We start from the raw sequence: 12,350 nt of genomic DNA on the forward strand, positions 1-12,350 counted from the left end.
ACTTCTTTTTATTTTTTTGATGGGATACTTCTTTTTAATAATTTATATTATTATTAATATATTTTAGTAATGCAATCGCTACTTTTTCCAAACACGCATACTATTATCCGTTACTTTGATAGCTAACATCTACCCACTACTGATTGACAGCTAGTCGCTACCTTAACAGTTACCCGTTACTCAACCGCTAAAAGGTACCCACTACGGAGCTTTACTAAACTGGACCTTAATGCATTATTTAAGTTATTCTTGCTTCATTTACTATAAATAAGTAAATAACCGTATTGATTTTCACTTCAAAACCATCAACCCTAAGAGAATTAAAAAAAAAAAAAAAAAAAAAAAAGACCATTCATAGCTATACCTCCATTAATCCATAAACTAACCACTCAACAATGGAGGCACCAACTTGGGCAACGTATTTTCTCGCATCGCTAGCGGCAATAGCCATAGTACTCCTTACTAATCACCTTTGCCGTCGTAAACTTAACCTACCACCCGGCCCTAAACCATGGCCTATCATTGGGAACTTCAATCTCATTGGGTCACTTCCCCATCGTTCTATCGACAAACTCTCTAAGAAATATGGGCATGTAATGATGCTCAAATTTGGGTCAGTCCCAGTGTTAGTAGGCTCATCCGTAGAAATGGCAAAGATTATCCTAAAAACGAATGATGAAATCTTTGCCGGAAGGCCTAGAATTGCTTCCGGAAAGTATACAACATATAACTATTATGATATAACATGGTCTCAATATGGTCCATATTGGCGTCTAGCTAGAAAAATTTGCTTGATGAAACTTTTTAGCTCCAAGAGGCTCGAATCATACGAGTACATACGCATAGAAGAACTTAATTCCTTCTTAAGATGTATATTTAACACTAATGAAGAATCCATTTTGTTGAAAGATTACCTCTTTACTTTGAACTTAAACGTGATTAGTAGAATGGTGTTAGGAAAAAAATACACGGGAAAAAATGAAGAAGAAAAATTGATTGTAACACTAAAGGAATTTAAGTCAATGGTTGATGAATGGTTCTTTTTAAATGGGGTATTGAATCTTGGAGATTGGATCCCTTGTTTAAAGTATATGGATGTTCAAGGTTATGAGAAGAGGATGAAGATTTTAGGTAAGAAATTTGATAGGTTTTTGGAGCATGTATTGGATGAACATAATGCTAGAAGGGAAATTGAGAAGGAAAATTGGGTCCCAAAAGATATGGTGGATGTATTATTACAACTTGCTGATGATCCTAATAATGAAGTTAAGCTTGAAAGAATTGGAGTCAAGGCATTCACTCAGGTATGTCCTAATCTAACTTTGTTATACCTACACAACATAAATTTATATGAGGGAGTGATTAGAGCAACTTTCCTAGTTCGAAGAGATCTTAGGATCAATTCTGATCAATTGTCTTTGTGGCTCTCCAAACATAATCTACAATTAAAAATCACTTTATGGTATATTCTTGTAATATTGTACATCTAGGCTAAATACAAGGAAGAATATTTGTTATAAAAGCTATTAGATGTTTTTAGCGACTTATTATTACATATAACTTAATTATTATTAATCTTATCTCCATTTGTCATTTGTGAACATTTGCATTATATTATACATTAGTATTATATACATAAAATGAATTTCAGGAATTACTTGCTGGAGGTACAGAGAGTTCAACAACAACAATTGAGTGGGCAATGTCTGAACTCATAAGAAGGACGGACATCATAGCTAAGGCTAGAGAGGAGATGGACCAAGTGATAGGAAGGGAAAGATGGGTCCTAGAGAAAGATATACAAAACTTGTCTTATGTTTGCGCAATAGTAAAGGAAACAATGAGATTGCACCCAGTAGCACCTTTGCTCGCGCCTCACCTAGCAAGGGAGCAAGTTAATATTAAAGGTTATGATATCCATAAGGGTTCCGTTGTGTTTGTAAATACTTTCACCATACAAAGAGACCCTAAGGTGTATGAAAGGCCAGATGAATTTTGGCCTGAAAGATTTATTGGGAAAAATATAGATGTCAAAGGTCACAATTTTGAGTTGTTGCCTTTTGGATCGGGGAGAAGGATGTGCCCAGGGTATAATCTTGGCCTTAAAGTTATTGAGACAAGTTTGGCTAATCTTCTTCATGGTTTTGCATGGAAATTGCCTAATAACATGAAGCCTCAAGATTTGGATATGGATGAGGTTTATGGTCTCTCAAATCCTAAAAAGATTCCTCTTAGTGTTTGTGCTGAGCCTCGACTTTGTCGCCATATTTACCATACTTGAAAATTTAAATTTTTAATATTGAACCTTAATTACCTCAAGTTAGGTTTGAGGTAGGTCGTAGCCTGATAGTTAAGGCCTTTTGATTCGTGTTCTTGTTTAAATTAAATCAAAGTGTGTAAGTTATGGTAATGGTAAATGTTAAAGTTATATGTGAGTATATTTTGTTATCATAATTAGTTATGCATATATTTAGCTCAACTCTGTATTTTAAGTTGCTACATTTCTTTGACATTAATGTTTAATACTTTGTATGTTTAATACTTTATATGTGAGACAAGTAGAGTATGGTAGAATTAATAAATTTTGTGGATAATAGCCCGAAAAAAGGGTGAACCAAATATGTAAGAGTAAAATTGTGGTTTATTACAACCAAAACTGATAATTTTTATGTAGTATGAGACAAAATTAATTAAACAATACTAAAAATGAAAATAGGTTAAAAATTAGGAGATGGATAGTAAAGTATGGACTAGTATGTATTTGTGTTGCGGAGTAAGTTATGTACTAGCCTACGCTGTTTTTTAACTCATCAAGGTGACAACGTTAGCCTACATTTAGGTTTAGGGTCTTGATTAGAGGCATAGAGTCGTGGAAACAAAGCTTAAATATGGTTCTAATTTTCTTGAGTATAGTTGGCACTTTTATTAGCAAATCACATAAACATTATTAAAGGTGTAAGGGTTTGGGCAAGTGCTTTTTAAAATAATCTTTGGGTCCAACAAACAATTTTGCAGAAACCTAAATGAGGAGATTTTAGCTTATTGATTAATTTATACACTAAAAATAATTAATACTCGTAGCTAATTAACACTTTTCGTGTTTTTTTTAATACTTGCAAGAGTTGTAACAAATAATTTTTCACGTCTTTAAGAAAAAAAGACATCACATGATATAATATACTTAAAGTAAGAGTGAGAGATTATAAGGAGTATAATTTAGTAGACAATGAACTTAAAATAAGGGTAATACCGTAATAGTACAGCATTCAACATAAAAAAAATTCAATTATAATGTGTGACATCACTTAGAGCAAGTTTAGCCCCAAATTTGGAGTGATATCATCATTTTGAGTTTTAAGACTTATGCTTAAGACCTTTCTCATTTTTCTCCTTAAATCTCAAGCAAGTCTCAAGTTGAGTCTTGTTGAAATTTTCAAGACTCAACTTAAGACTTGAAATTGAGACCCACCTTACTTTATTTTTATTATTCTTATTTTTTTTTTTACACTTTTCTACATATAATATGTCATATATTTGAGTTTTAGGACTAAAGTGATAAGTTTGTGCAAGTCTTAGTGAGTCTTAACAAAAATTTGATGACATCATTTTCAATGAGGACCGCAAAAAATGATGTCACATCCAAATCTTAAGACTTGGGACTAAACTTTCTCTTACATGTATTGTGACATTACTGTTTTAGAAAAATGTTACAATTATTCAAAAATGGAGGAAATAGTAATTTACGAAATACCTTTACTTTTACACAATTACAATCATATAATCAAACTGATTACAACTTACAAATAGTCAAAGAAGCTACTCCCTCCATGTTTTTTTAAGTGACACACTTTCCTTAAACGACCATTTTTTTTAGTGACGCACTTCCTCTTTTAGAAATTCCTTACATTTTAATTATATATGTTCACCCTATCTATCTCTTACTTTATCATTTCTCAGTCCTCCAACCTACCCCAGGCCATTAACATCTTATTTTATTAAGGTCAATAAAATCTCCTAAAACTACGTGTCGATCAAACTGTGTCACTTAAAAAATGAGAGTAACAAAAGTAAAAAGCTCCTCGTAATTGCCAAACAAGGTCAAGGCACCCCATTGAATAACCAAATATTTCAGCTTTAAATTATGTGGATCATTGGATAATCAATCACACTGAAGTAGGCCTACTATAGCCTCCCCCCAAAACAGGCCAATCAGGCCATTCGAAATAAATTATCAATGGACCATCTGCCCATTTTGTATAGAGCACGTCCAGTATAATACTGAATAAGTGAATAATCAGCCACAAGCACATAATTAATACCTTTTTATTTTTTCTTTGAGCTAATCGTATCTTCTTTAAAGGGTTATTAGTAAACTCAATATGATTGATTGGTGAGGCAACTTGACTTTTCGATGTAGTTTAAACATTCTTCCCTCGTTTCCCTTATATTGTTACAATTACCATTTAGAAAGTTCCACAAATATTACCATATATTTTTTTTATTTGTACATGCTTTCTTTTTACACAAACTTTCATACGGTGTGACCAGTCACAATTTTTTTTAAAAAAATATTTTTTTCTCTCTTACCAAACCTCTCAGTTTCCCTCATCAACGCCTCAACTCACTTCAAACTCAATACCTCAACATCTTCCTCATCGTCCTCTTCCTCACTTTCGCTCCCCGCCCTCTCTCTCTCCTCCTCGTCTTTGCCTCTGTCGCCGCATGGTTGGTGTTCTTCTCCTCATCCCGCACTTCTCTGGTCAAAATTCTAGGGTTCGTTGTTGACGATCGAGTGTTTGAACAGTGTTCTTAGCAACGACGATCGAGTATTTTCACGATGTTATCAGGGCTTCCGTTGTTGATTCCGATCCTTATATATAGTGGTCCTCTTAATGCTGAATCTGGAGGTTATAGTGAGTTATAATTCATTTAAGGTTTCCTGATTTTTGTTTTTCTTTTTAGTTTGTGATTGTTGTAGATTCGTGATTGAAACTGGAAATTGAATCATATGCTTGATTTATATGAGCATTAATTTTGCTTGTAATTGATCAGAAATTGTAATTGATTGCAATGAAATTCATCACGTGTTTGCTAATTTGGACAAATTTTGTACATTTTTTCTGTCAAATTGGTGGTGGGGTGGAGTTTAAAGCTTTGAGGTGGTGTAGAATTAGGGGTTACTAGGTTGGGGTTACCAGTCAGTTAGGGGTTACAAGTCAAGGGTTACTAGGTCAGAGGGTTAATTAGGGGGTGTTACTGGGTCGGTCAGGAGTTACTTGGGTTGGGATTACTAGGTTGGTCAGGGGTTACTTGGTCGGGAGTTACTCGGTCGGTCAAGGGTTACTCGATCAGGGGTTACTTTGTCAGGGGTTATTTGTGTGTTAGCAGCCACACACAAAACATGTTGTTCTTTTTATCTATTTCTCATCATCTAGGTCTCTAATTCTATGTCGAGTAAAAAAACGGAGGAAGTATTATAATAACTTAAATGATGCAAACCAGTTGAACCAAACGACTAAAATGACCTTAAATTTGACCCAAGCCCAGCCCGTTGACCCAAATTGACAAGTCATGATATTAATTACGTGAATAAAATCAACCATAATTAACACCTTTTTTTTTCTCCCTTTTAAACGTTTCAATAGTAATGCATAAAGCAAGAACTTTCTACAGTTTGTTGAGCTGACCTTACCTTATCTCCTTTAAGGGACTATAAATAGACTCATTCAGTCATTGGATTGATTGACGGGGCAACTTGACTTTGTACCTTTAAACATATCATTTACTAAAATTCAAAAAACTCGTAAAAATGATAATAGGATCACAAATTCACAATTATATCATATTGAAAGTTCAAATGAAATTACGACCTAGCAAAATCATCCTTGTTCTCTAGTGCTGTAAGGCCTGTAACCCAAGTCTCAAACATAAGAAATATGCAAAAATACCTCAAAAAATAAAGAAAGAAGAATAATAATGTTAGTGATAATTTTCACTTTCATATCAACAACAAAAGCAATAACAAATTCAGAAAAGTGCATCAGATCACGCAACGGAACAACAGTAAAGTACCCTTTCGGATTCTCCGAAAATTGCGAGTTTCGACTGAATTACACGTCCAACGGTAGAATGGAATTCCAAGGTTATGATATTAAAAACATAACATCGAATTCCATCATACTCAGTCTCTCTCCAAATTGCAGCCGTCCGATCAATCAAATCCAGCATCTTTTCGGAACAAACTACGCTTTAACTGCACAAAACAGTTTACTTTTGCGAAACTGTGTCACGCCATTATACAAGTGTACTTCCGAATTTGGTTGAGAGCAGGTTTTCGAAGTGTAAAGGAAGGAGGGGAATTTTGAGTTGTTATACCAAGGAGAGTTCTACTACTTTGAGGTACGAAGATGTTATGAGTCAAATTTGTCTGACTCCTAATAATTTTAAATTTACGATTGTATAGATTTTAAATTCTCACCGGTAACACCCAACTTCCGTTTTTTCTCAATGATAGAATATAATATTTTGGATTATCATTGGTAATCACCAATTAGTAATACTAATTTACTGGTAACATTAATGAAACTTTTACCTAAGTCCTTAACCATGATTACTATGTTAAGTGGAAAATTAGCTACGAAATGACTCAATTGCCCCTATTTATTTCCCTTAACCACTTATGTCTAATCAAATAACTTCAGGGCTTCATCTAGTATACTAATTTCCAGTCAGCTTGCAAATTCTGTTGTTAATCTAACTGGAAAACAATTGAGTATTGTCGCAGATCACGGTGACTCATTTCCTATAGCTGACCTCCTGTCTCAAGAACCTTTCGCTGGAGCATTTTGTTTAGCCATGGTAGTATTAAGAGAAATTGAGAAGAAGAAAAACAAGGAGTACGAATAGAATTGGGTTATTTAAGGTTTATATAAACGGGTAATTGATTAAGGAGGGAAAGTAGCATATAACTTTGGAGGAAAGTGATTTTTTTAGAAGGGTAGGTTTGTAATTGTGTTATTATTAATCCATGGTTAGTCAATAATTAGGTAAAAGTTTCATTAATGTTACCAGTAAATTAGTATTATTACTAATTGGTGATTACCAATGATAATAAAATTTTTTGCATTCTACCGTTGAGAAAAAACAAAAGTTGGGTGTTACCGGTGAGAATTTCCCATTTTTTTTTTTATTAAATGTTCAAAATTTGTTATTGTTCATACTAGTATTTTTTTTTACTAAATGTGTGTGGTGTATTGTGATTGTTCAGATTATTTGTACGTGTATTGTGATGTTCAGATTTTTTACTTAAGGTTCAAAATTCACGATTGTTTAGATATTTTTACTAAATGTTCAAAAGTATAGGAGTGATGCATTGTGATTGTTCATATTTTTAACTAAATGCTCAAAATTTGCAATGTTCAGTTGTTACTACATGTTCAAAATTTGCAATTATTCATATATTTTTACTAAATGTTTAAAGTGCACTTTGGTGCATCTAAAAATTTAGGGGTTTGGGCATGCAATTTTCGGTCCAAGGTTGGCCTGGAGAAATAGTACAAGAATCTTTATCAAAATATCATATATTAAATCAACCATTAGAGTTTATTGAATACCTTGAATAAACGCCTTTTTATTTATTTATTTATTTTTTTATTTTTTTTTGTTGAGAATACCTTGAATAAACTTAAATTAACTTGATTTCATATGATAAACAACATATTCCCTAAATTGACTTGGTGTCATATAAAAAAACCACATATTCCCTAAGGGTAAGTCTTCTATGTGGTTAGTCACATGGTGTGACCACATTAGTTTATAACAGTAATCTTCATTTATATGTATGAGTAACCTCAATTTTTTCTAAGAGTAACCTTGTGTTGTCCATAAAAGTAACTAAAATTCACTATACGAGTGAATTCAAGTAATTTAGAAATAAGTAACTCCATTTGTTCATTCATGTAACACCTATTCTTTTGGTTTAAAAAATGAAAGAATAATTCCACTTATTTATGAGATCGAGTAACCCCTATATCTCATTTAAGTACCTATATATGTGTTAAGTTAACCCCATTTGCTCATCAACGTAACCCTCTATTACTTAATTAATATTCTAGTATGTGATTATGTGAAGTGGCCACACCATGTGGCTAGCCACATAATTATTTCCGTATCTTTTGGATGATCCCGCCAGTCATCACCCACTTGAATCAGCTAAATGGGAATAAGATAAAATTTACTCTATAAGAATACTTTTCGTAAAAAGACAATCTATCCAACCAATTACAAGTTCAATGGGATACTCTTTCCATTTAATCAATTATTGATTATGTTTTGTTTTAAGCTTTTAACCCACTAATAATTGCACTTTTGCTAGTGATTTTATCTAAGATAAGCTTGCTTGACTTTTCGTTATAATTTTCTTAAATGAATTACTGTAATCTTGTGGAAATTTATGATCGAAATCATCAATTGCGCTTCATGTGTTTGAAAGAATTCGTCATTCTCCATAGATTAGCAATATTCCCAAGTCGCACTATATAAAAAATTATAAAAGCAATGCAAAAACAAACAAAAGGGAGGTCAAAATCGCAACTTCACCATCACCTAGGCCTGGTTTGGTGATAATGTTTAAGATTTTTAATTTTTTTGACAGGTAATAATGTTTAAGATAGTGGTTAGCGTTTTGATTAGTCAAAATACTACTAGGAAAAAAAAATAAGAGTGTTTAATAAGGTATCAATGTGATTAGAGATTAGCACTAGAGGTGGCGTTTAGATTGCTTTTCTCAAACGTTAAAAATAGTAGCGTTTAAAAGTAGCGGATCGCATTTGTTAATTTTTTATTACATCTTTGCAACAATTTATATTATTATTAATATATTTTAGTAATGTAATCGCTACTTTTTCCAAACACCTATAATATCATCTGTTACTTTAATAGCTAACATATATTCAGTACTAATTGACAGCTAGTCGCTACTTTAATTAACAATTACCTCTACTTTAATAATTAATAGTTACCCGTTACTCGACCGTTAAAAACTACGCGTTACGCTAGCTTTGCCAAACATGACCTTAATGCATGATTTAAGTTATTCTTGCTTCATTTACTATAAATAAGTAAATAAGTAAAATAACCCTATCGATTTTCACTTCAAAACCATCGACCAAAAAGCATTTATAGCTATACCCCATTAATCCATAAACTAACCACTCAACAATGGAGGCACCAACTTGGGCAACGTATTTTCTCACATCGCTAGCGGCCATAGCCATAGTACTCCTTACTAATCACCTTTGCCGTCGTAAACTTAACCTACCACCCGGCCCTAAACCATGGCCTATCATTGGGAACTTCAATCTCATTGGGTCACTTCCCCATCGTTCTATCGACGAACTCTCTAAGAAATATGGGCATGTAATGATGCTCAAATTTGGGTCAGTCCCGGTGTTAGTGGGTTCATCCGTAGAAATGGCAAAGATTATCCTAAAAACGAACGATGAAATCTTTTCCGGAAGGCCTAGAATTGCTGCCGGGAAGTATACTGCATATAACTGTTACGATATATCATGGTCTCAATATGGTCCATATTGGCGTCAAGCTAGAAAGATGTGCTTGATGGAACTTTTTAGCTCCAAGAGGCTCGAATCATACGAGTACATACGCATAGAAGAACTTAATTCCTTATTAAGAGGCGTATTTAACACTAATGGAGAATCCATTTTGTTGAAAGATTACCTCTTTACTTTGAACTTAAACGTCATTAGTATAATGGTGTTAGGAAAAAAATACACGGAAAAAAATGACAAAGAAAAATCGATTGTAACACTAAAGGAATTTAAGTTGATGGTTGATGAATGGTTCTTTTTAAATGGGGTATTGAATCTTGGAGATTGGATCCCTTGTTTGAAGTATATGGACGTTCAAGGTTATGTGAAGAGGATGAAGATTTTAGCTAAGAAATTTGATAGGTTTTTGGAGCATGTGTTGGATGAACATAATGCTAGACGGGAAATTGAGAAGGAAAATTGGGTTCCAAAAGATATGGTGGATGTATTATTACAACTTGCTGATGATCCTAATAATGAAGTTAAGCTTGAAAGAATTGGAGTCAAGGCATTCACTCAGGTATGTCCTAATCTTACTTTGTTATACCTACGCAACATCAATTTTCATGAGAGAGTGGTTATAAAAACTTCCCCAATTCGAAGTGATTTTTGGAATAGATTACTGCCTTGTGACTCTCTAAACACCAAAATCGAAAAAAAAAAAAAAAAAAAACCAACCAACCTAGAGAAATACCATAGAGAGCAATGACATCCATGTAATAAAGGGCAGACAATCTACTCCCCGTTATTTTTGTATTTCCCATTATACATGTTCATTTTGAAAAGTGAAAAAGTTTGTTTTCAAAATAATAAAAAAAAAGTGATAAAGTTTAACCATTATTGATAAGATAACACATATTCATGATGGCATATTCATTTTAATGTGTAGCATTATTTTTTTAATCATACATCATTGAATAGATTGATAGTTAAATATGTATAAAATTAAAACTGTACAAAAAGATGATGAATGAAAAAAAAAAGAGGAATAGGGATGAGGGTAAATTTGAAATTCTCAGGAATTTAGTTTACTTGTATAGCTACTCCATCCTTTTATTCATATCCATATCCATATTCATATATTTTAACAGATTTGTGTTAACTCTTATCAATAGTGTTTGGATAATTATACCCTCTAAAATGTTTATTTACTTATTTGTTCAATTGTTCTCATTAAACTTAATTGCTTCTCTTTTAAACCTTTAAATTAGTGTGCAAATATTTATACCCCTTAAATTTATTTGTTTAACTAAACTTGTGACATAAGGTTAAATTAAAAGAACTCCCCAAACATAACTAGTTATGACTTGCACATCGCTCGCATAAGCCAGCCTAATATTAATATAAGAAGTAAATTTACACTTAATATAGCGGGGCAATACTTAAAAATAAATGTATAATAAAGTTAGATATTTTGAAATAAAAACTTTAGGGTATATATACTTTTTAATAATGCACATCTAGGCTAAATACAAGGAAGAATATTTGTTATAAAAATGATTAGATGGTTTTGGCGACTTATAATTAAATTGAACTTAATTATTATTAATCCGATCTCCATTTCTCATTTATAAGCATGCGCATTATATTATACGTTAGTATTATACACACATAAAATGAAATTTAGGATTTACTTGCTGGAGGTACAGAGAGTTCAACAACAACAATTGAGTGGGCAATGTCTGAACTCATAAGAAGGACGGACATCATAGCTAAGGCTAGAGAGGAGATGGACCAAGTGATAGGAAGGGAAAGATGGGTCCTAGAGAAAGATATACAAAACTTGTCTTATGTTTGCGCAATAGTAAAGGAAACAATGAGATTGCACCCAGTAGCACCTTTGCTCGCGCCTCACCTAGCAAGGGAGCAAGTTAATATTAAAGGTTATGATATCCATAAGGGTTCCGTTGTGTTTGTAAATACTTTCACCATACAAAGAGACCCTAAGGTGTATGAAAGGCCAGATGAATTTTGGCCTGAAAGATTTATTGGGAAAAATATAGATGTCAAAGGTCACAATTTTGAGTTGTTGCCTTTTGGATCGGGGAGAAGGATGTGCCCAGGGTATAATCTTGGCCTTAAAGTTATTGAGACAAGTTTGGCTAATCTTCTTCATGGTTTTGCATGGAAATTGCCTAATAACATGAAGCCTAAAGATTTGGATATGGATGAGGTTTATGGTCTCTCAAATCCTAAAAAGATTCCTCTTAGTGTTTGTGCTGATCCTCGACTTTGTCACCATATTTACCATACTTGAAAATTTAAATTTTTAATATTGAACCTTAATCACTGGCCTCAAGTTGGGGTTTGAGGTTGTAGCCTAGTAGTTAAGGCCGTTGAATTCGTGTTCTTGTTTTAATTAAATCAAAGTGTGTAAGCTATGGTAATGTCAGATGTTAAAGTTATATGTTAGTATATTTTGTTATCGTAATTAGTTATGCATATATATAACTCAGCTCTGTATTTGTAGTTGCTACATTTCTTCAATAATACTCCCTCCGTTTTTAAATACTTGCTCCATTTCTATTTTTTGCACTATTTATTTGTCCTACTTTGACTAATGTTTGTAATTTGTACATAAGAAAAAATATAATCTTGTGGGTACTTGTTGGAATCATCTCAATAAATAGATTATTAATTTTCAATTGTCAGAATTTATATATATTGTAATTAAAGATATTGGTGATAAAAGATTAGCATCGGCATGCGTGTCCAAGAGAAATGGAGCAAGCATTTACGCTG

General features: G+C 32.8%; 2 protein-coding genes across 2 annotated transcripts; both read left to right on the plus strand.

The window, feature by feature from the left end:
• LOC110723670 (cytochrome P450 71A1-like) lies at positions 1-2,454 on the plus strand. Its single transcript, XM_021903016.1, has 2 exons — positions 1-1,304; positions 1,652-2,454. Exons 1-2 carry the CDS (start codon positions 396-398, stop codon positions 2,279-2,281), a joined length of 1,539 nt encoding a protein of 512 aa, XP_021758708.1. The 5' UTR covers positions 1-395; the 3' UTR covers positions 2,282-2,454.
• Positions 2,455-9,084: 6,630 nt separating this feature from the next.
• Positions 9,085-12,117, plus strand: LOC110723680 (cytochrome P450 71A1-like). The gene is made up of 2 exons (XM_021903027.1): positions 9,085-10,128; positions 11,236-12,117. The coding sequence occupies exons 1-2, from the start codon at positions 9,220-9,222 to the stop codon at positions 11,863-11,865; spliced, it is 1,539 nt and encodes a 512-aa protein (XP_021758719.1). The 5' UTR covers positions 9,085-9,219; the 3' UTR covers positions 11,866-12,117.
• Positions 12,118-12,350: the final 233 nt, after the last annotated feature.

Source organism: Chenopodium quinoa, unplaced genomic scaffold (genome assembly GCF_001683475.1).
Source record: "Chenopodium quinoa cultivar QQ74 unplaced genomic scaffold, ASM168347v1, whole genome shotgun sequence".
NCBI classification, from domain to species: Eukaryota; Viridiplantae; Streptophyta; class Magnoliopsida; order Caryophyllales; family Amaranthaceae; genus Chenopodium; species Chenopodium quinoa.